This window comes from Sorghum bicolor, chromosome 1 (assembly GCF_000003195.3).
Source record: "Sorghum bicolor cultivar BTx623 chromosome 1, Sorghum_bicolor_NCBIv3, whole genome shotgun sequence".
Classification (NCBI taxonomy): Eukaryota; Viridiplantae; Streptophyta; class Magnoliopsida; order Poales; family Poaceae; genus Sorghum; species Sorghum bicolor.
Window position 1 is genome coordinate 7,467,417 of NC_012870.2, and position 24,267 is coordinate 7,491,683.

The window sequence follows — 24,267 nt, forward strand, 5'->3', positions numbered from 1 at the left end:
AAAAAGAGCGAAATTAGTAGATGAAAATAAGCATGTGTTTTTTCCTTAATTTCCACATTCATGAATTTGACTTCCCCCCAGTCCAAGTACCAAGCAAGAACAAAGGTAGAGTACTTGATGACTTTTGTCAAAAAAAAAAAGGAAAAAAAAGGCTACTTGATGACTGGCTATCAGTCCGAATCCAAGTAGAAACAAAGGTAGAAAGACAAACCACAACAGTACGCATAAGCAAGTGAAGAATCATTTACAGAGTTTAGATTATTACATTTCTAATACCATTAGGTCCCATATACTATGCTTAAAAGTAAAATTTTCTGACAACTTAAAGGGGTTTTGCCCTTGGTCAGCGTGCCATCATGTTCATTTTACATCAGAGAAGAGAAGCAACTAGAAGTCCAAGTTCCAAAAATTGTATTTCTAACATCTAGGTTACAAAGAAAGCCACATGGCCACGACAGGGAACCAAAACCGTAAGTACAGGCATGTACATTATATTTGAACCAGATAAAGTTCACATAAGGTTCCTATGGGGAAAAGAGGAAAGTTTGGGTCAGCCTAAACGAACTTGCCTGTCTTTTCTTCTTTTCTTCAATGTTCTCTGCCTCTTTGGATGGGTCATCCGCCTCTACAAGGTCTTGAACCCTTAATCCAGAGGGGCTGTGTGCATGTGTCCATCAAATTGCATATGCTGGGCTATTCATTGAACATTTGAACGCATACCATGCGCAAGCCCAATTACAAAAAAAACAGTGCACTAACTTCAGCGCCCCACATTGTTGGTATCTGGAACACATGGGGTCGGGCAGAAAAGAGATTGTATATGTCCAGGCCATGAGCTGCACGTGTAGGCTGGATTATTATTATGCTAATTCACTTGGACCAATCCATAGCCATTCATGCGTACTATGGAGCCTCTTCTTTGCCAGCATTTGAGAGGCTGGATCGAATTCAAACCCTCCTACAGCTCATGTTTGAAACAGTTAGTCCCAGCCTTTGCTTTGGCTACAAGGGGAAAAAGATAATAGCCACAATCAGAGATCTTGTTTCACTATCATCCATAGTAACTAGCAGCCATATCACGTGTTGGGCATGCTACAGTAATCCTTTCTTTTGTTGATCTGGAAATATGGTAACAAGGTTAATTGGACATATGTGAGTGCTAATTCCAAATGTTGTAAATAAACCAGAAAATCAAAATTGTCCAATTCAATATTAATGGAAATTTATCCAAGAAAAAAAAGGTGAAAACACATGAAAAGAAGTGCTGATGACTTTATGGGGTGTGATACAAATATTTCTGTGTGAAAAATGGTAGCTAACTATAACTGATATGTTGCTCATAAAAAAAGAAAGTAAGGGTACAACAAAAAGTATACCCAAGTAAGATCAATAGAACCATAGGTACACAAAGGAAAGATGCATTTACAAAGTGATCCATAAATTGTTCAGCAGAAAATCAAAACTTATGCCAGAAAGATTACTCCAAATAATAAGATTGCCACTTAACAACAACCAGGGCAGAAATCAACTGAGAAGGGGCACATACCAACTAGGCAAACAACAATGAACAGTACTGTAGAACACAAAAACTGAGGTCTCAGCTTCAGCTGATCTTGGACATGATGAAAGATTGTTTGGAACCATTTTTCTGGTTTTCAATCCAACCACTCATTTGGATTTCAAAAGAAGGGAAATAACAAAAAGCCACCTACAAGTTTTACAAGATTTTAGTTTCTGACCACCCTTAGAATCCTGTGTTGCTTCATGGTAGATTATGTCGTGCAAACAGTCTTCGACTGATTCATCTCTTGCCACAGTGGACCATGTGGGTGTTAAACTCAGTGGAGTTTTAGCCCAATTCTAGAAATTGCGCACATGTTTAGCAAAATCAATTGGGTTCAATGAACATTCCACATATGTGCATGCAAATGGACACAAAAATCTGCTACTTTACTAGATTGTTGGCACAGATATCCATGCATATAGGGTGGCCATTGTCACACAGAATGCCACACCATCTCAATAGCTGTTCAAACTCAATGCTGAGGATCAGCTAGAACATAATCAACAAAAAGTATACCCAAGAGCATAATCAACAAAACCTCTGCAAAAAAGGTAGCCCCAAACCTCTCTGCAAAATCCAGCCAAACACCACCCAAATGCCAAATCCAAACATTTGTCTCAACTTTGCTATTTTACAGGATAATGCTGCCACACCCTCTACCTCCCATCCACACCACCATTTCCCTTGTTGTCATGGGCATCCCCTAGCCTTAGCTGTGTAGCTGGCGTCTCAAGAAGTGAACAGTACGAGAAGTCAAGCATCGGGACCCAAGTCAGATTTAAGGTCCACACTGGCAAGTGATGGGCCAGACAATTTGCTACATCAGGTGTCCACGCGAGCAGCCACTTGCACGATCAACACAGGATCCAAAGGGAGGTGAGAATTTGAAACCACATAAAACTTGTGGGAGGTTGACTGGAACAAATGTACTTGTGGGTGTTTTTTTTCCCTGAAAAACACACCAACTTGTCCTCTGGGGAGCTTTTGTTACTTTCTTTCTAAGAATAGTCCAGTGTGAAAAGGTTTTAAGACTCATTTATTTTATAATTGAGCAACAATCCTGCAATCTGATGAATTTTGAACCCTAATGCTGTTCTCCTTTTGGATCAGGTAGACAACACATCTTTGACAAAATTAAAGAAAAAAAACACTATTTTCCTTAGACTGACCACCCAGGTCCTTGAAATTCCAATCAAGAAACTAAAGAACGAAAGTTCAATATGTTGTCCTTGCACTTGTAGTGAATGATTACTCAATTTCTTAGACTTCAAAATTAACTATAGATCCCCGTAGTTGCAAATCATCTCTTACAAACTTGAACATGGAAATTATGTAAACTAGGATGTTAAACCTTATTATGCTAGTTTTCTGACAAGGAGTTCTTCAGACGTTTCACAGCAGGAAGGTATAAATGAGTTGCTCATCAAGACAAATGAAGGCTTTAATGGCCTTTATCAGGATTTTAATATTATTGAGGATCCCTTGTGCCGCTCAGAGGTTGCATATCACTAGTTACCCTGGGGTCAGAGCCAAAGCCAATACAGCTGCTCAAGTGTACATCATTAACATCCTTTTCATTAGGCAGAAACCGATCAATTTCTAAGATATATCAAGCTTAGTTTCTTCTAGCAGTCAGCAGTCTATTACCACAGAGTGCCCTCCTAAGTCACCGCCACCGCATACACACCAGCTTCAGTTTTATCTTGAGAACATCAGTAAAAAAAAGAAGTGACAGAAAGATTGCTGTACGTTATAACGATAACCAGCAGCCACACATAAGGAGACCTATGGTTTAAAAAACATAAAGTAAGGCAAATAGAAAAGATTCAGGTAACCATTGTAAGCTTGGGCATAATATCAAGTTATTACCTGGAGTCCTGGACAATTTAGAACTATGTAATTTCGTTACGCTAGTAATGAAATTCAGTTTAACCATTGTGGAAAAAGTTACCTGGACAATTTGCCCATGCACAATGAAGTCACATCTTTGAATCATATCCAAGGTGTCCATCCCTCGTACATATTGCATAAGTTGTCGATGCTTGTTGCTTGTTTAAGAAGATAATCAACTTGCTCAGAAATATTCAAGGACCTTGACAGAATAACATGAGATCAATAAAACAAGAAATGTAAATAAATAAAATTGACTGCTAAAATTCTTCCTCTTAATTGCCCACCTGGTACCATCTATATCCTGTCCATGTAACTTATGCTCCACTTGCTTCAGGATGGACAGAGCAAAAGGATTTTTACCTGTTGCCATCAATGAGAACAAGCAAATGCTAGTTGTAAATTTGTTTCAGCTTCAGAATGCTTAAGGCATTTACTTGATTAGAAGCTAAGAAGTTCTCAGACACAAAAAAGACTATGAAAATACAAAGGTATGAGTATTTACAATATTCAATCTCCCACAAAGAACTAACATGAGAGAAAATTACTCACCTTTTTGCATTAATCTTTCTTATATAAACCAAAAATAGATAGCATACTGAGTATAAGGTTGATTAAGTTAAAGATGTCTAATGTCTTATTATTATTTTTACAGTATATGCAATTTTAGTTGCTTCTTAGATGAAAATTATTCGGTGTCGACATAGTGATGCCTGCACATTTACAAACAGATTAAAACAATAATGATCTGATAATTTTAAGTGTCGAGATACACAATACATCTCTTATATTAGTTTTCAGAGCGGCATAGTTTTCTGTCAGACAAAACAATTCAGTAAAACCAAAAAGAAGTATCAGATACAGGCCATCAACCCTTTTATTTTTGTCTTACCTCTGCTCACTCGAGTAGTCGAGTCACTATAGGATTTAGGATCGCTGTTGTCACATTCTTGTCCTCTAACTTGTTTGAAGGCTGCTGCACTGTTATCTGCACTTTCAATCCTTCCCTCCACCAAATCGGTTTCAACTTCCTGATTGTTGCTACTGTCTTTTGTTTCCTGGTCAGTAGCACCAGGACCTTCTATTTCAGCCCCATCATCCATAAGAGCATCTATTTTCTCTAAGTTGTCATAAGAACTAATCTGGGTCAATCCTGTAGTACATCCAGAACTGCTAGTATATGAGTGCTCTGGAGGTGAAATCCAACATCCATCTTGCAAAGAAACGTCGGTATTCATTTCTAAATCTGAAGAACCACAATCTGTGCCACCTGGAGATGCTCTATCCTTCTCAGTTGATGGATCACTTTGCAAAAGATCAGGATGTGTTGAGAGCATATCCTGGGATCTCACAGATTCCCTTTCTCCTGGAACTTCTAGAGCCTGTGAATAAGAAAAAAAGATGAGTGAGATAATAGATACCTAGACAAATGTAGCAAAAAGAAAGGGTTAGTGTTAAACTTATGTATGTACACCAAAATACATCTATATTCCTTGTAAAAAATAGCAATAAAAAATGACTAAATAGACAAAGTAGAAATGTCTGTACGTCACATGAGTATTTACAAATTCAGATTCGCATACATTGACCAGGAAGTTCAAACATGGTCAAGCTTCTGCTATATATTACTGCACCTGAAGCTTTGCAAAATATTCACCTCTTTTATTATTTTCACTTAAATTTCAAACTGTGATTGCAAATGATTAACATGCTCTCAACATATAACATTTCTTAGCTAAGTACCTTGTGAAGATTCCCAGCATGAAGACTTGAGATGTGTCCAAGCTTCATTACCATGGAATGCAGTTCCTTCGCATTCTCAGTGAGTGGACCCACCAGAGGTTCCATAGTTTTGCAAGCTTCCCTAACTTTAATGTTATAAGATTGGTGTAATGCCTTTCCATGAATAAGAGGCATACTAGCATTATTCTTCTCTCTTTCCTTTGAAATCGCTTCAGACATAACAGTTACATCAGCACATAGACAGGCTTCAAGTGGAAATAAAATTGTATTTGCCTGTTGAGCACAAAACATAAGCTCTTCTTCAGATTAAAAAAAAAAGCAATGCCATGTTCTACCAAAAACAATATTGATGATAAGTATTTATATGTTACATGAATATTGTTTAGCATATTCCAATAATGTTTTTTTAAAAAAAAAAAATCGACCTGCGGGGGGTAAGACAGCCCCCAGGCATTGCATTAAGAAGAAGACCTTCTCACGCAGGTCTAAAAAAACCCCGAACCCCTGCTCCACCCATACACCAGTGGCACCGTAGCCTATGTGAGAACGACCACGACCGGGACCGGGCCTTAGACCTGTGCTTTAGCATGGGACAGACGAGGGGATTTTTTTAACCTTAGCCTGAAAATTCGCTCCCACAGGGAGTCGAACCCAGGACCTAAGGAGTGCTGCCGGGTTCCTCTAACCAACTGGACTAGAGGCCCTTTGGCCAATAATGTTTTTATGATCCACATATATCAAAACCATGTCGTTATTAAAATTTTAATATACTGAAATCTAAAAATGTATGCACATGAAAAACAGGTAAATATATTGATCTTGGGGAACGAAATTTGATGAACAAAGAGAAGCAGTGACAAGCCTTGGAAAGGTTGGTCATAAGGGAACTGTGCACTGCAGCAGCTTCCTTCCCCAGAGTGTACACATCATGCAACCCATCTGCTATAGCTAAAACCTGCAAATAATTCACCAGGAACTCAGGAACAAGAAATAACTGATTCAACCACATTGTCATGAACAACTAAAAAGAGAGTGTGACTACATAAAACAGACCACCAGATATGAAACCTCTAGTTCATCATAGTTGAAGAGTTAAAAATCATTATAGAAGTGCATATACGATTCAGCAATAGCAAACATCGAGCTAAATAATATTAATTTCTCAATTCAAGGTCAATGTAGTTACAAACCATTTGCAGACTTCCACAGCCCAATTCACACAGTTGTCTTGACTAACTCTTATGCAATCATTAAACTCAAAACAAAAAGTTTGATCAAGATGATATTTGGTTATGTACCTCCTCGAGCAAGGAACCACATTCAGAAGTCAAAGCAGTGCGGTCCTGTGATACATGTTTGAATCCAGATAGCAATGCACTTGCTTCACAAGCATGTTCATACATAACAACAAGAGCATCCTGCAGATTAGCTGGCAAAAGATACCAATCTGTTATACAATGATAAATACAGGGAATATATCTTACAAGTTCCAACATTGGATGATAAAAAAGAAACAAAGCAACAACTTCATAAGTAGGAGTGGCATACCTAAAGCAGAATTTGCTTTCACAGAGCCTGCTGAAACCTGGTTGTTTGCTGAAAACAAGGCTTTTCCAGCAGCTTCCAGGCTGAGTTGACCAAGTTTCCATTCTTGTTCTGCACCTGTTTGTAACATAAGTAAACTATTATGAAACAGGAGAAACTTATGTAGCATAACAAGAGGAACCATAATGGAAGCTGTGTGCAAAACTTTCAGATTCTGAGAATTTGGCGATACCCATATATTTTGTTTAGTGGTAGTTGTGTAGCTGATTACTATAGAGCATAAGGGGGTGTTTAGTTCCCTTCTATTTCAAAAAAAAAAGGGTTTTGGTCCATCATTTTGCATAATGGAACTAAACACCATGCAAAAACTTTGGCAAAAAGGTGGTTATTCTCCATTTTGGATTTTGGCCTCAAGAGGCCAAAAAAAGCCCAAAAGAGCCTCATGAGGGCAATAAATTCTGCATTTTGGATGAAACTAAACATAACCCTGAAAATTTTGGCATTTTGCATTCCATCATTCCAAAGTAGTTGGCATTTTGCATTTTGCATTTTATGGGGAACTAAACACCCCCTAAATGAAAAGGTAACAAAAATAAACAAAAGTTATGGTACAAACAAGCAACCACAGCCTACACTAGCACATCAGCACAATTAACACCACAAACCACAAGAAACCAACAGGCTATCTTCAGCAGATGCAGCTTTTTAGAGAGAGACTAAACTATCCATACAATCTCCACAGAAATTTACCGCGCACATGGACAGCATCAAGCGTAACTTGAATGGAAATATGAAAGGATGAATAATCAACTTACATGTAAAAGAATGATATGATGCATCTAGACGTGCCAGGAGATTCAAGAAAGTTTGCTGCCAGGCCCTGCCTTTGTCTGTAGATTGTTCAGAAGCTTTATCCTCAGGACCGAAGTAAAGTCCATCTCTGGATGCTTCAAACTCTAAAACAGAGGTGCAAAGTTGAACAAGATCAGATGCCTCTTTTTGAACCACTCGAAGCAATCTCCTTCTTTTTAATATATGACCATGAAATTCAGGGGGAATTCCTGAACCCTTTGCCGTTGAGCCACCTGCACTGGAAGTATTTGGTCCAGCACAGGCCCATCCCATTGCTCTCTCAAGTTGTCCTTCAGCCGAAATAGAAATGCTTTCACAAGCTTGCAGGAATTCAATTGACCTTGTTACTAATGAGACAGAAGATTGGATCTTATCTAACAAGTTGCTTCTGCTCAAATTTAAAATCAAAGAGATGAACTTATCATCACTAAGAATATTTTGTGACAAAACCTTTGCCTTCTGTGCATGTGGCGATGAAATATCATGTAGCCATTCAACCTGAACTATTTCCAAAATGATTTTGCGCAGGGCCTCAGTGAGTTCATTTAATTGCCTTTTCATTAACGAAACTGCAGTACGGGCAGCTCTAGCTGTTTCATGAGCATTACAATACTCCTCAAGCATTAATGCAACCCTTCCAACGGCAGCAGAATCTCTTTTAGTCTGATCTGATTCTCTTATTCCTTGACTCAGCTGCAGTAAAACACAAATTTGTTCATCCAACTTTAGGATGAGTGCAGGAGCAATCCTTTCTGTGACATACCGGAAAACTTGTTTTTCCACATGGCTTGCAAGCTTCTTTTTAAGAGTCATGTAAAGTTGATTAGCACTAATACTATGATCAAGAGAAGATGAAATTTCATGCATGCATAAATCAAGAACTGAATCAAGAAGATTGAGTTCCCAAACGAAAAAAGCATGATCCTTCAATATGCCAGCTAAAGGCCACACCATGTCAGACAATGAAGAACCCAAAGACAAAGCATCTTTAACATTGGAAATGGGATGAGGGAACATGCCAGATGATGATAGCATACGGTCAAGTGATTCCAAGTCAGCAAAGGGCTTTGTCAAGATTGAAAGGAGGGCCTTAATTTGTCTAAAATGAAACTCACTTTCCTGGTCATGATCCACCAAAGATGAAACGTACTGTTTAGAAGAAAGCAATGAATTCATGACACTGTCTTCTACTTTCATAAGTGACGAAATACGCATATCTTTCTGGCTCCATGTTTCATGTAGTTGTTCCAATTGTGCCCTACAGATTTCCTCCTGTGAAGCAAGCTCCTCTGCTTCTTCCCATGATAGATGTTCTCTACCTCTTGCAGCAGCTTCTTCAAGAGCTATTTGCTGCTCAGTAATTCTGCCAACTTTCACAGAGTAATTCTGTTCCAATTCAGTAAGAGATGCTCTCTCAAGTTCTACCTCAATCAGCTTCCTTAGAGCATTATCAACAGAACCACGTACCTCAGAAATTGACCTGATGATTTCCTTTACCTCTGATTTATGTGGAACAACTGATCTGATAAATTCTGGAAGAAAAGTTTCAGTGATTTGTTCAATCAAGTTGATACTTGAGTGCAAAGCGGCCTGAAAAGTAGAAGCCCAGTGCCTAGGACTGGGCTTTGCATAAGTAGCACTTGTTTCAGCTAAGGTTTTCCCAATAACTTCATGCACTTCATCAACAACTCCAGAGATTAATGCACATTTTTCTATGTGTTGTTCGAAAACTTGCAAGCTCATTCCAGCAACAGCTTGAAGACCAGAATCATCTGTCCTAAATTTAGCTTTTCCAATAGCTTTAGTTGAGAGCTCAGATACTTTGGCTCTAATATCACTATATAACTGACCCACAGCAATCCCAAGAATAGAGAGCACCTTACCTGTTGTCTCTTGTACATCACCCTTGGTGGGAGTTTTGATCTCACCCTGCTGAGGATTTCCTGAATGCGACAAATGAGTATTATCGCCATCCTTCTTTTGTGAAGGAAATTGAACAGAGTTCATGAATGCAGAAAGTATCCGCTCTTTGGATTGCACTTCATTATTCAACCCAATAGAATTCATCAGTTCAGAACACTCCCTCACAAGTCTTTCCACACATGAAACATAACTTTCCATTTGATTTAAGAGATCCCGATATCTTTGTTGCACTAGATTAATGCCTTCACCTTGAACCTTAGCAATGACTTCTGCAGCCTGCCTTTTGGCAAGGGAAAGCATATCTTGTGATGTACTTCTTACAGAGAGCTGCAAGACTTGCGCCCAACCAGTGATCGGACTGGTTGTGATGTAGTTAACTGGAAGAACTTGCTTCAAGACTAAAGAATATTCACCAAGTGAGTCTAAAGCAGAGGAAAGTCCACCCTGTAACTCAGATAATAATTGAGAAACCTCCCTATCCAATTCCGAGCACTGTGCTCTTGTTGGTTCTGGTACAACTGTAAGTGGGACTCCTGATTCTAGGACGGCTGAAATAAGGCTCAATGCCTCGTCCTTACAATTCAACTGCATGCATGACTCAACGCATGCAACAGAGTTCTCCCGTATAGCATCAAGAACCAGTGCATGTTTTTCCACCCATATTGCAAGCTTGTTAGCTTCATCAACTGCCGCAGCTTTTGCTTCTGCTAACTCATGAGCATGAATTTCAAATGAAGTGCGAGATTTCTCAGCAACTGATGTAGCATCAGCTAGGACTGACTTAGCCGACATTTCATGCTGCAAAACACTTGATCTCTCTTTCTCAGCATGATAAAATATAGCCGATGCAGCTTCATACTGATCTAAAATATCCAAGAATTTCTGCACATAGTAAAAGTTAGCAGGAGATTAAAAATATTTTATTTGAAATACTTAACCTGTGAGTAACAAAATTGTAAAGAATACCTTTAGAGAAGATACTGTAGCTGGCAAATTAGTTAAGAAAAGATCCTTGTGCTCCTGGCAAAAGGAAAGCGTTCAATCAGATAGTGACAATAATAATAAAAATAACTTATAGTTCAGGACAGGCAACATCACAAAATGGGCCTCAATCCTGAAACAGTAATCATAGTGTTCATGTACTAGTGTGTGAAAGATGGAGTCAGAGCCAATGTGTGAGTTCCTCTCTAGAGGTCTTGGGTCAAGTTTGAAATTTGAGACAGAGGTACAATATTAGATGTGTGTTAGAGAGAGAGAAAAAAAGATGGAATCAGAGAGGCTATATCATCCATTTTATTCCTACAACCATAGTTCTTAAGGCGTAAAGGCGAGGCATGACAATGCGCCACCGCTTGGACGCCCGCCTTGGATGCCTAGGCGCCCGCGTTGCCCGCCTAGGCGACCATTTTGCAAGGCGCTGGGGGGTCGCCTGGACGCCATAAGAACACTGCCTACAACCTTATCAGAAAAAAATCATAGATTTTTTTTTAGATAATGGATAAAAAAATCTATGATATTTTTCAGAACCAATCATAGATAATGAAACAATTATTAATCATGCACCACTAACCTACTATATATTTCTTAGGAATAAATTAAACAAGAAAGTTTGGTTATAAACTTATAACCATGCATACAACATCAGTTAGCTAATTTGATAGTGTCCCTACGTTTGCTTCAATCACTGATAAGTACAAATTTTATATATCAAACGGTACGCCATCATCTTCAGTAAGCAACTTTGGCCAGCAAAATTATTGGTAAAGGGAAAAACATGTTTGGAAGTACTTCTGATGACAAATAACAATCTAAAAGTGCAACCTTCATGTTTAAGAACTAATAAATCTAAGCAGTCAAAGCTAAAGTCTGACCACTCAAATTCTAAAACGGTGTATATTTCTGGGAAGAAGTTTTACTTAGTAAATACAATAAGAGTGCAGATTTTCCACAATGAAGCGTGTGTTTAGTAGCACCTCCCTGTTAAATTAATCACAAATGATAGATGCAGAGAAACTTTCCAACTCGAATAGATAACAGTTACCTGCAAAGGAACACGGATTTCTTGAATTCTAGAAGAGAACAAGCTCAAACTAACTGCTAATTCCATTCCTTTCTTCTCTTCACCGGCAATTCCTGCTTCATCTTGGATATTTCCACGTGTCCACTCAATCAATGGATCCCAAACAAATACTTCCAACAACATCAAGATGATATCTTTGTTCTTCAAGAGGACATCCATAACTTCCTCACAAGTAACTCTAAAAACACCTTCCACGCCAGTCAATCCTAAAGCTGATTCAATAGTTTGAGTGAGACGGAATGGAACAATTTCTGGAATCTTCAACCTCTTCCCTTTATCAAAGCATATGTTGTAATCAATATGAACTACATCCCCATTGCTGAAATCCATAAGAATGTTGTCCAAATGTCTATCTCCAAGACCCAGCATATGGCCAACTATGCTCATGGCTGCTACGCTGCTGGAGAATCTGCAATGAGAAAATGATTCATAGTTAAGCAATCGTCAACAGCAAATTTAGTTATCAGGCATTAAAATTATTAAAATCAAGAAGAAAGAAGGGCTATCATAGCACTCTTTGGTAACCTGCGTTATGTTGAACAAATGAGTAACCAATAATTTGTTCATCAATGCATTTTGACCTTATTTTTCAAAAAAAAAATGCATTGTTGACCTTCTTTAAATTCAGTTACCATATGCATTAAAATACATCATTGCATGGGAAGGGTTACTTCACAAAGTTACTTAGGCCCTGTTTGGATGCATTAGCTGCTAATAGTTAGCTAGCTCAGGAGTTTCTCTCCCTTGCACTATTCTTGTCTCTCCTTTGTATTCTTTCTCTTCTTAATGAAATGACAAGCAGCTCTCCTCGTCGTTTGAGGGAAAAAATAGTTAGCTAGCTAATAGCTCACACCTGATATTAGCTAGCTAGATAATTATTAGTTGCTATTAGCTGTGAAATAGTTGTTAGTTGGGTATTCAGCTAACAATTAGCTGGACCCATTTGGATCCAAAGAAGCTAATTGTTAGCGGCTACAGTAACTGATAGCTCTAATGGATCCAAACAGGGCCTTATACACACAAAATTCTTAACCAGAGTTCCTAATACTAACATGAGTTTTTGTTAGAGTATGTGTAATGCAGGCCCATGTGGCTAGGCCCATGAGGCCCATGTATCCCTAATTATATGGCACCCTGGTTAGGGTTAGCCCAATCAATGAAACCCTAATTCTAACATGGTATCAGAGCTCAGGGGCGTCCGCGACGTCCTCCACGGCATCAGCACGCGCCCCGTCCGCAGGCGCTCGCGCTGCAGCCGCGCGAGCCGCCGCGTCCGCGTGCACCGCTGCCTCCGTGCGCGCCGCAGTGTCCGCGCGCGCCGCAGCCTCTGCGCGCGCCGCGGCGTCCGCACTCCGCAGCGACCGCCGGTTCCGCGCCCGCGACGGCCGCCAGGAGGAGAGGAGTGCGGGCCGCGCCCGCTGGCTGCTGCAGAGGAGGTCGGGGCTGCCCCCCCGCGGCGGCGGCTGATTCCGCGCCCGCGATGGCCGCCAGGAGGAGAGGAGGGCGGGCCGCGCCCGCTGGCTGCTGCAGGGGAGGTCAGGGCTGGCCACCCGCGGCGGCGGCTTGGGCCCAGGATGGGCAGGGGAGCGCCGGAAACTGCTGGAAATAGGGAGGAGGAGGAGGGGGAGGAGGCTCCCGGCCTGCCATGGCGGCGGCAGCGGCGCCCAGGCAGCTGGTCGGCCGGCGGCGGCGGCTGCTGGCCTGGAGGCGGCTGGGCGGAGGAGGAGGAGGAGGAAAACCTTGGCTGGTACCATGTTAGGCATGAGAAGAACTATAAAAAGGAAGACGAACATGACGGCCCAGTTGGCACGCATGACACAAATGCTCATCGTGAGCCCGAGTACATCGAATATCGGAACTACGACTAAGCTGCATCAGGGCATCACGTCCAGGATGGCCGAGACGCCGGTGCCAAGTAGTGGAGATGGATCTACACTTCGTCCGGGACCGGGTCGCTGTCGGCGATGTTCGGGTCCTCCACGTCCCGACTACCTCCCAGTTCGCCGACATCTTCACCAAGGGTCTCCCGTCCTCGACCTTCACCGAGTTCCGCTCCAGCCTCAACATCACCAGTGGCTAGTTGTGTCTGTGGGGGGGGCTCGTGTGTTGTCCTTCTTTTCTTGTTCAGTCTGCAAACTCCGCTGCGCCGGTAGTTCAGACTGCTAGGGGGTGTTAGAGTATGTGTAATGCAGGCCCATGTGGCTAGGCCCATGAGGCCCATGTATCCCTAATTATATGGCACCCTGGTTAGGGTTAGCCCAATCAATGAAACCCTAATTCTAACAGTTTTGAACTTTAAATAATGAAGATGCCCTGCACACACATCAAACTCTTGTCAACGCTAGTAGAATCAAATCCATGACAAAGTACTGTGCACAAAACTGGGAAGACTGTCTTCACCTCAGCTTCCACGGAAGGCCCAAATACCAAATACTAAGGACTAGGGATTTGCAACCATTTAGTTCAGCAAATTCTCCTCTTTCTTTCTTCCAAGAAAAGAGTAAACATCTTTTTTCCTTCAACTATTGTTTAAGAATATGTTCTTTACTCATTAAGGATTAAGAGTGCAACAGTCAACTAAAGCAAAAATTCAATTTAATATATAATTATATACTCCCTCCAGTGACAAAAAAATGTCGTTATGGACAAGATTTAATTAAACCTTTAGAAAATAAGTTTAGCTTGAAAACATATAAGTTATGCGTGTAATTGTACTGAAAAATACTGCAGGATATTATAGGTGTGAAAGATTTTAAGAATATATTCTAGAAGAAATTAGTGGTCAAAGATATACATCGTAGACTATACAAAGTCAAATGTGACAAGTATTTGTGAACAGAAGGAGTATGTCTCCTATGCCTAATGCAGGAACGGTTTCCCAGAATACCAACAACTAACAGCCTACTCGTTCTTTGAGGAAGTAACAACTAGTAGCAGAGAAAAAATACACAATCTTTTCCCAGGAAGGTCAGGGTGTTGAGCTGCTGGCCTCCCCTAACAGTGGCAAAGAGCAAGTGGTGGCGGATAATGTAAATTCTGTGTTCAAAATAAAGGTGCCATGCTTCCACATACCTATTTACTTTGGAGTTAAAGTTTCTGAACCCTTCGCTTGCACACCACATTTCTTGCCACAGAATCTGTTTCGGAGTCTCATTCATAAGCTCCAATAGAACTTTTCTTTTAACGTCTAGTGGCCAATCTCTTCGTGAGACTACCCTTTTGATCCCTTTTTCTTTCAGTGCTGGTATAATCTTCCCATAGAACATGTCACTTGGACGGGGAACAGGTGCAACAGGGTTGTGAATGTTACCAGTGCTAACTGAAGATAACTGTGCCTCTGCCTGTGCCTGTGCCAACTGTGAGCGCTTTTGCCATGATTTGTACACATTGTATATGCTGCTTACATTTTCCACCCACTGGATCAGTCCAGCTCGTCCACTAACTGGTGTAACGGAATAGAACCGTAATGCGATATTTCGACTTCGAGTGTTGGAAGACGAATACAACAAGCTATTTATTGCCTCCAATAACTGCATTATCCGTGAATCAAGGCGTAAATCTTCCCGGCCCTTGAGAAGGTACGTGTACCTCTGACCATCTGATCCTTGCAAGATGAGCTTCTTAGGCCTTGTCTTTGTTGAAAGTATTGTCACCTCTTTGCAGAAGGAAGATACAGTTACAATGTCATGGTTTACAGAAAAGGATTCTGAGGAACCAAGTATCTTCTTCTCAAAACCAGGCATTGGAATGTCAGAGGTTGACAAAACAGCTAGCTGCGGAGCAATTTCACTTAACATTACGCATGACTTTCTTTGATGCGTGGCTAAAGAAGCAGCAATTGAATCAAAAGGTTGCCAAATCTCTCCTAATGCTGCTGGAGATCCAGGGGGTGTCTTAAGGGTTGTGACTGCAGACTTCAGTTTAGCATTGTATTCTTTATGGAACCACACTTCGTGGGGTGTTTTTGTTTCACGAGATGTAGATGCCAAACGGCGTTCCAAGGCTACAACTATTGGAGCCATAACAGCAGAATATTTTGCAGCATTGATCTTGTTCTTTTCTGCTGAACTCAGTGTAGAATTTGCAGCAACCCTTGCAGCTTCGTCTTTAAGTATATTGATTCTTCTCAAAACATCTGCATTTAAATAGAAATTTGGACAATATTAGCATCTGCATCTGTCCTCATGAAGTGTAGTTTACAACTTTACATGGCCGAAATATATAGTCATCTATTCCTTGAGGCCCAGAAGATCATTTCTACATGTAAATTGTTTTATGAAACAGCAGCTGGACAATATGCTTCTAACTGAACCTACAGATGAACTACTCTACTCCCAGTGACAAGAAATTTTCATTTGCATATAAGCAAATCCTTTAACAGTTTACGCTAAAAAAATCCTTTAACAGTATTGTTGTTTTGTGCAGCAGTAACTGCATGATATACTTGGTAGATGCCGTGACTATTTTATCTGGCGCGTTTGTAATTTGTTAAGGTGCTAAGTGTGTGGTGCCTGTGCGTGTGGGCTGCAAGCTTGGTGCGTCAGTCTTTGGGGGTGTTTTGGTATTTTGGTGTTCTTGTTTCTTCTTGTTAATGCAATGATACACAGCTCTCCTGCATATTCGTGTGTGTGTTGGGGTGGGAGTGGCTGTAATCTGTATGCTTCAACAAGATTTTCTTTTTCATTTGCATACAAGCAATTGCTTTTACAGCATAGCAAGCTGAAACTGAAGTATCTCACAAGCCATAAATCATAAACATTCCAGGGGCACCATCAATCCTATCGCATATATGCAGCGAGTTTCATCCTTTCATGGCACTGGAAAGCCTGGAACCTAGTTAACTTGTCATGTCAGGTGCAGTAGCACACAACACTAAAAGAACATGTAATTCCACAAAGCATAGAATAAAACATACAAAATTTGTAATACACAAACGTTAGGGTGCTTTTCATGTTGCAGAGTGCAGACACCTTTTAAAACTGACTATATTTACCAATTATATCACCTAACCAATAACATCCTTTTCAAGTCATAAATCAAAAAACGTACTCCATCCCAAATTATAAGTCATTCCAAGAATCTTGGAGAGTCAAAACATCTCAAGTTTGACCAAATTTATATGGTAGGATAATAACAGTTATGATACCAACTAAGTGTCATTAGGTTCTTCATTAATTATATTTTCATAGTATATCTATTTGATGTCATAAATCTTTGTAATTTTTTCTATAATTTTGGTCAAACTTGAGATGTTTTAACTCTCCGAGATCCTTGGAATGACTTATAATTTGGGATGGAGGGAGTATTACTCTAGTTGGTAGAGACTGCAGACTGAATTGTAAGGGAAAGCACAGCAGTGTCAAGCAGAACTGAACCTTAAACTAAGTCCTTTGTAGGTATCTAAGTTTTTAATCAAAGCCGCATCCTAGTTCATCCATCAGCACAACAAGAGGGGAAGGGAGGCTTACCTGAATGGAGATCTTGTAATGTGCTGAGCCATTGTTCCTCCCAAAGAACAGTAATCATACCTAGCTCCTCAATTGCAAGCTTAACATCTTTAACTAATTTGGGGTATAGCTTAACCTATGGAAAACAGAAAGGTTCCAAATAACATTAATTGGAATAACCGCTTATAGACTAAAGCAGATAACCATAGTGTAAGGTAAAATACCAGAAAGTCTGATATGCGCTGAAGCTCCTCAGAGGGTTCTCCTTCACAAGCACTGATATCAACCAATGTAGGATATACAATAGAACAAGGAGACAGCTTTCCTAGCTTCAGCAATATGCTCTCTAAAAGTTCCCTTACTATCTTCTCTGGGTGGGAACTCAAGCGTGCAAAAAGTTGAGGTATAATCTCCTGCATATTTTCAAAGCATATAATTATCATACACCCAAAATTATAGAATATAGGACACTATCATGACGTACCTGCCATGGCAATAAAGGAACTGTTGAAAGCCCACTTTCAAGTGTTTCCTTCAGTTCCACCCCATAGTTCAACATTACGTGAAGGAGATACAGCATCGCACGCATAGTATAGCTTCTTCTTTTCCCTTTTAAAGCATCATGGTGATATGAAGATTGAAGCTCAGTTGATGAATGAGAAAGGTACTGAAAATAAGCATGTGCTGCATGCCCGAAGAGTGATACCCTCCTTTTCCTTAAAGACCGCCATATTTCAGTAAGCATGCCAATCAAAGGTGCAGTGTCCTTTCCGGAATCACATTTACAAAGAACCACTAGCTCTGATGCTAGAACTGCAGAGGGATCATCACCTTCACGGGCCTCAAAGCCTGGTGCTCCAGCTGCAGTTTCTATCAAACTAATTGCCTGTTCAGTAAGTAAAGATATGGGGTATTCTGGTGCAGAATTGCAACACCCTGGTGTCACTGGGTATTCACAACCCACATGATTTGCATGTTTATCAGCACAGATACTTCTGATTATTTCCCCCACCTTAGATTTCTCGTCATCTGTCAACTGATATCTATCCGGGGAGAGTTCATACTGAAGAACAGGGGACAGTGAATTCTGCAAGTTTGAATCGGTTCCAGACAGAGAATAACTGGCATGAGCAAAGCACCAGGATGCATAAGCAAGCCAAGCCTTACCCATGCTAGGGCAAAGTTGCCAGGATATCTTCCGAGCAGTGCCTATGATTTCTTGAGCAAGTGCATGATAATCCAAAGTCGAAACAGACACACTATCACCAGATAGAAGTTTCTCTTGAAAGCAATCAGAATCGCTGAAATCTTTTATTACCTTTGAAATGATTGAATTCAAAGTAGGAGTTGAGTTCTCTTGCTCCATCCAGGTTGAGAGTTTCAAACAAGCCCTAGCAACTAGTGAATGTGAAGTGCCAATGCCAGATGAACAACTAACTGTAGACAGAATGCTAGCGCGGACCAGTGACCACAGATCAGATAAAGCCTCTTCATTATTTCCCTTTTCATGCTTCAGCAAGGCGCCTTCATATTTAATGTTCAATTCAAGTATTTCCTTGTCCATCTCCTCAGACGACTTCAAAGGATGATCTATGAGGTACTGGTTTAAACGAGCAGCCAACATAAAGTTGCTCTGCTTTCTAGAAAGACTTGCAAGCTTCTGACAGAGAAGAAGAGTGGATAAAGAAGATGGCTGTGTATGACGGTACACTTTGAAGACCTTTAGCCACATGCTGCAATCTTGATGCATTTCATCGACAGGATCATGCAGTGCTTTCAATAAAGAATCCATTATTGATTGCAATTGATTAGGTCCATTTCCGCAGGTCAACCCTGAGGCTTCTTCGAATGCAAATATGCAATGAAGCTGGCCAGCGCAAGCAGCAGCTTCAGGCAATCCATTGAGTGGGACAACAGAGAGTGCTTCATTCAACATCAATTTAGCCTTATCAAGCTCCTCTTTTACGCCCTCTGACTTGCTATTAGATTGCAGCATTCCACGCAAAAGCATAAGTTCACTTCTCTCAAGTGCGACCTTGGGATCAAGGGTGAGCTCACTGCTGCTTTTCGGAGTCAGGTCAAGATAACCCCAAGCTGAATGGAAGTCCCCCTCATCAAAGCATGCCATTGCATGAATAGCATTAAGTTCATTGCCAGCACTTGTTAGAGCACCTGAATAAGGTTTGCCTGCATGTACAGAACGGAGCACTTGTAACTCAGCAAGCCAACTTTCTAAGCATTTCCAATCTGAAAGGGATGTGTAGCACTCAATAACACGCTCTATGATGTACTGAATGCCATCAGATTTCATGGAGGCAAGGGCTTCCTCCGACTGCAGTAGATGTGAATAATGTGCAGCGGCCTTTTCATACTGCCCCTGGGATTGATAGATCAGTCCTGATATCCAGGAGAAGTGATTGTCGCGATCAGATACGCCCCGAACTAGTTGATTATCTTGCTCAAAATAAGAGTAGAATGTTGATGCAGCCCACTTCTGAAGTCCAACTAAGGCATCTGTTTCATGACATCTACAGAGTGCCAGGGAAGCATGCCGGAGGACCTTCAGAACATCTGCTTCTAACCTCTCTCTAAAGGCATGATGACTTTCAATAGCCCCTCCAGTGTGACTGTTGCCTCTGAGGGATGATGCAGCCAGGTTTCTAAGATCTACCAACCGGAGTGAACAGTAGTGAATGACTGCATCACTACAATGCATAGCTAATCCTGCATTCAACATTGGATCACAAATTCGTGAAAACCACTCTTCACAAACTCGTTTGTTTGCATGGAAAAACACAGAACTTGCTTTTGGTGGGGGTGATAGAACAAAGGAACCTTCATATGCATTGTAAGCATATTTTTTCAATGCCTCAACAAAATCCAATAGAAGACGCATTGGCAATAAACAAATGTCAGCTGGCCCTATATACCTTCCTTCACCTTCCTTAGCTTCCAGCGTCAATACATTTGTTACATCCAAAAGCATGCGTTCTAGAGCTGCAAATGTCTGAGTGGGACCACCTAGATGAGTTCGAAGCCGAAGGTTAATGCAGTGCCGGGCAGCTTCATGGATTCCCCACCAAACAGCAGCATGATTATTTACTGAGTACATTCTATCAATAGTATTTCTGTCAACACCAGGACCTTTGAGGAGTTCGTTCCCATCAGCATCTCCAAACATATCAGTTTGACCAGAAAGCATATCTTTCTTCCCACGGTAACTAAAGACCAGCCGTTGCACCCAAGACGAAAGAGGTAACTTCAATCTGAGAGAAAGGTAACTCAAAACAGAAACAAGCTGCTGCCAGTGGAGTTTCCTAGGCTGTTGCTTCACAGCAAGCACATTCCTCCAGTTCATGCAATGGTTGGACATGTTACCAACATCTGAGGAATTAAGATAATTACACTTGTCTGCAAACAAGCCAAATGCATATGTTGTGATAGGTAAGGTGACTGAAAATAGCCTTAAGAATGCATCCTTTACATTACTATCTGGATCACTAAGCTTGTCTAGCAGAACCTGAGTGACAACATAGAAATTCATGGGATTGATGAGCCTTCCCAGAAATAGTAACTCCAAGGTTATTGCAACATGGCACCTTACTTTAGGCTCCCTATCATATGCACAATCCAATACAGCAAAAAGGATACCATTCGAAAGGGTAGCATCCCAGATGACATCATAAGAGAAACTGAGCTTATCCACATCCTTCTCCAATCCATGGATCAATTTTTCAAATGAACCTATCCAATCTAGAGCCTCTAATTTCAGTGTCAAGGATGATGATGCATTAAGGCCCTGAACTATGTATTTGCCATATTTATGCACAAACTTCTTTTTACATTCACAAGAAATCTTCTTTTCTGCCACAACCGGCTGTGTTTCACAACCTCCAGAGCCTCTTTCAGATGGTTCAGATGCTGGCATATTGCTTGAGAGTTCCATGTTGCTCAGTTTGTGTAGTGTAGAGAAAATCTGAAACTGCATCTCAAGGAAATTATGGAAAGGGGCACTGAATGGGTCAAGCTTCTCTGAGATGAATGATATCAAGTTAGTTGTTCTCTCATTTCTCTTTTTTGTATCTAGTGCAATCGTCACCAGAAGAATCTTGAGATCAAATTTCATTAGGGAAAGCAACTGATCCTCTGAATACTGTGCCCAACAATGTGCACCTGAGTTTGACTTGTTTTTCCTTTCACTGTTAGATTCTAAGGAGAGACTATGGATATCAGGATAACTTACATGTCCTTCCTCAAGCAGAGATTTTATCAGCTCCAACTCATTCATTAATGATGCAATTGCTTGATCAACTACATCTTCCAATCCATGCTGTAAGCAAAAAAGGTAAGTAGCTGCTGAGTTTGCAACCACGGTGTGGTTTGGATGAAGACGTAACTTGGATAAAATTGAACTGAAGTCAAGCAAAGCTCCAACAGAAGCTGCACGGAGCCCCAAATTTTGCAGTGATAGAACTTGCAGGTTAGTCTTAAGTGCTGCCACCAACTGTGCTGAGGAGGCAACTTCCAAGCTCTGGGCCAACACATCCACAAAATGGACATAAAATTCAGCAAACTTTTCCTGCAGAATCTCTGCAAGCAAGACCAAGCATTTGGATGCTTCTTCCATTCTCTCAGACCAGCCAAGGTTAGAGGCTATTACTGATGCACACCTTAAAAGCTGAGGAGCTAAACCTTCCAGAGGCCCAGCTACAAGTTCCCTTAGGTTATTTCGCTCAGCCACACCAGAAGCCATAATCTGCAGTAAAGTAGAGAAGCAAGCAAACGGCGGACGAAGCCTCCCAGAATTATGGCTGGCTGCAAGGTTGGGATCATGCACAAGCACCTCCATATCGGTCAAGAACTTGGGCAGCAATCCAAGTGAGAACTGCAAATTCCCAAGCCAATGCCACTGAAACTGCGGAAAACTATCAATGATCATGCTGCGATCGGCATCAGCTAGGTCTGGCACAAACGCCCACCCAAGAAGCAGGTCCATGATATCAACAAACTGTGGACGGAAGCAGTGGGGGAACTTGGCGGCAACCAGCATAAGCAGGCTGAGCAGACACCGGAGCACGGCAAGGGACGTCCTCTCATCCTCTAGCACGTCACGGCAGGCGGCAAGAAGAGGCGGCACGAACCTCTCGACCGGGGCCACGTCCCCAGTGGCCAGGAGCTCCCGGAGCCCCTCGGCGACGAGAGCAGCTGAGGAGGGGTCCCCCAGGAGCGGCAGCGCCCAGGCGACGAACCCATCCGGCAGGCCCCCAGGCGCTTCGTGCGAGCACAGCACCGCGCAGAGCGCCGCGTACGCCGAAACCGCCGCGCGCCGCACGGCGTAGGACCTGCGCAGCAAACAATAAAGCACGACCCGGGTGAATCGAGTGATTCGTCACGACTGGGGAAAGCGAGGAGGAGCAGAGGAAGGTTCACTTACGCATCGTCGGCGAGGAGGACCGAGAGGGGCGGGGCGAGGAAGGGAGCGAGGGCAGGTAACAGGGGGCGGTTGGGAGGGTGGAGGAAGGAGAGACGGAGGTTGGAGAGGGCGGTGGTGCGGGAGGCGTCGTCGGAGGTGTGCGGGGGATCGCCGGCGGCGGCGGAAAGGAGGGAGGAGAGGTGCTGCTGGAGCTGGTGGTGCGCGTATGAGGGGCGAGGGTTTTGCATTGTCGCCACCGCCACGCCGCCAATCTCATCGGCCGCCGCGCTGCCTAGACGCCCGGCACCGAGAAACAGGAGAGCAGTCTCTCGCGTCGGCGCCTCCGCCGTCTTCTCTAGTGGAACGCCCCGGTGAACCGACGGTTCAGATCGATATGTATTCTGTTAGCATGTGTTAATTATTGTTAAAAAGCTTAAAAAATTCGTCTTGTAAATTGTAGTGTGTAATTAGTTATTTTTATCTATATTTAATGCTCTACACATATGACGCAAGATTCGATGTGGCTTAGAAATTTTGAAAAAAAAAAGTTTTAGGATAAACTAAACAAGACCTATGATTACTATGATTTTTTTAGCAGAACTATGAATTTTTATTGAAAATTAGTTATTAAGTTTTCTTTTTTGCGAGAATTAGTTAGAGTCGTGGAAGGAAGTGATTTATCAGGCTGTTTTTTTGTCAAACAAATAGAATAAGTTGATACACAAAGCTAATAATTAATATCAGTACGACAACAAGGCCATTCCACTAAACTAGTGCAAGGTTGTTTGATTTGATAAATGAGTTAGTTTATCGTCTATTCATTTTTTTAAGTAAAGTTCACCATCGATCCTATTTTTGGTCAGTAGTGTCATTTCAGATTCATAAGCTTTCAAAGTGGTATTTATGCTAAATTTGATGAACAGTGTCATCTCAGGTCATGAACTTTGAAGATGATCGGCCATAAACTTGGTCGATGATATTATTTTTATTCTTAAACTTGGTTTATATATATGAGTCTAAATATGACCTAACCCACCCTATATAATAGACAAAGATGAAAATTTAATTATATGAGCATCTCCAAGAGTTTGCCAAAACCACTTGCTATCTTTTATTTTTGGTAAAACTAGAAAATGATGGTCCAACAGTTTGGCATATGGCTTGGCAAAATATGACAACTTGCCCATCCTTCAGTCCATCACGCGCAAGCGCGGTCTCCGACTTGCCAAAACCACTTGCTGCTGTTGTCTACGTACAGGTGCTGTTGTGGCCATCAAATCTTTAGAGAGTTAATGGGGTGCTGCTGTTGTCTGACCGACATGATTGACCCGGTGCAAAGCTGGGCCCTGTTTAGTTTCCCACCCAAAATTTTTTCATCCATCCCATCGAATCTTTGGACACATGCATGGAACATTAAATGTAGATAAAAAAATAAACTAATTACACAGTTTAGTTGAGAATCGCGAGACGAATCTTTTAAGCCTAGTTACTCCATGATTAGCCTTAAGTGCTATAGTAACCCACATATGCTAATGACAGATTAATTATGCTTAATAAATTTGTCTTGAAGTTTATGTAATTTGTTTTTTTATTAGTTTCTAAAAAACCCTCCCGACATCCTTCCGACACATTTGATGTGACACCCAAAAAATTTTCATTGTCAATATAAACAGGCCCATAGCAGGAGATCAGATGTGACACTCTAAAGCAATAGTAGCCGGCAAATCTGATCATTATTATGATGAATGGAATAAAAGGCAACAGTGCCAACAGTGTCAAGTACGTACAAGTTCTTTGAATAGAAAAAATA

At 41.4% G+C, this 24,267-nt stretch overlaps 1 protein-coding gene across 5 annotated transcripts; it reads right to left on the reverse strand.

Moving 5' to 3' along the window:
• Positions 201 to 22,822, reverse strand: LOC8060503 (serine/threonine-protein kinase SMG1). Of its 5 annotated transcripts, XR_002447475.1 has the most exons (17): positions 22,479 to 22,822; positions 17,529 to 22,386; positions 17,269 to 17,457; positions 17,066 to 17,180; positions 14,670 to 15,732; positions 11,559 to 12,006; positions 10,484 to 10,537; positions 7,558 to 10,399; positions 6,746 to 6,859; positions 6,496 to 6,626; positions 6,060 to 6,152; positions 5,198 to 5,470; positions 4,347 to 4,836; positions 3,742 to 3,817; positions 3,516 to 3,656; positions 1,547 to 1,708; positions 201 to 1,118 (listed from the first exon to the last, which is right to left on the reverse strand). XR_002447475.1 is itself a non-coding variant. In XM_021447304.1 (16 exons), exons 1-15 carry the CDS (start codon positions 22,703 to 22,705, stop codon positions 3,557 to 3,559), a joined length of 11,073 nt encoding a protein of 3,690 aa, XP_021302979.1. In that variant the 5' UTR covers positions 22,706 to 22,822; the 3' UTR covers positions 201 to 958; positions 3,516 to 3,556. The 5 variants fall into 5 exon arrangements, 4 of the variants coding, with proteins under 4 accessions (XP_021302979.1, XP_021302976.1, XP_002466494.2 ...); XM_021447304.1 differs by lacking the exon at positions 1,547 to 1,708 and having other exon boundaries at positions 201 to 958; XM_021447301.1 differs by lacking the exon at positions 1,547 to 1,708 and having other exon boundaries at positions 201 to 1,002.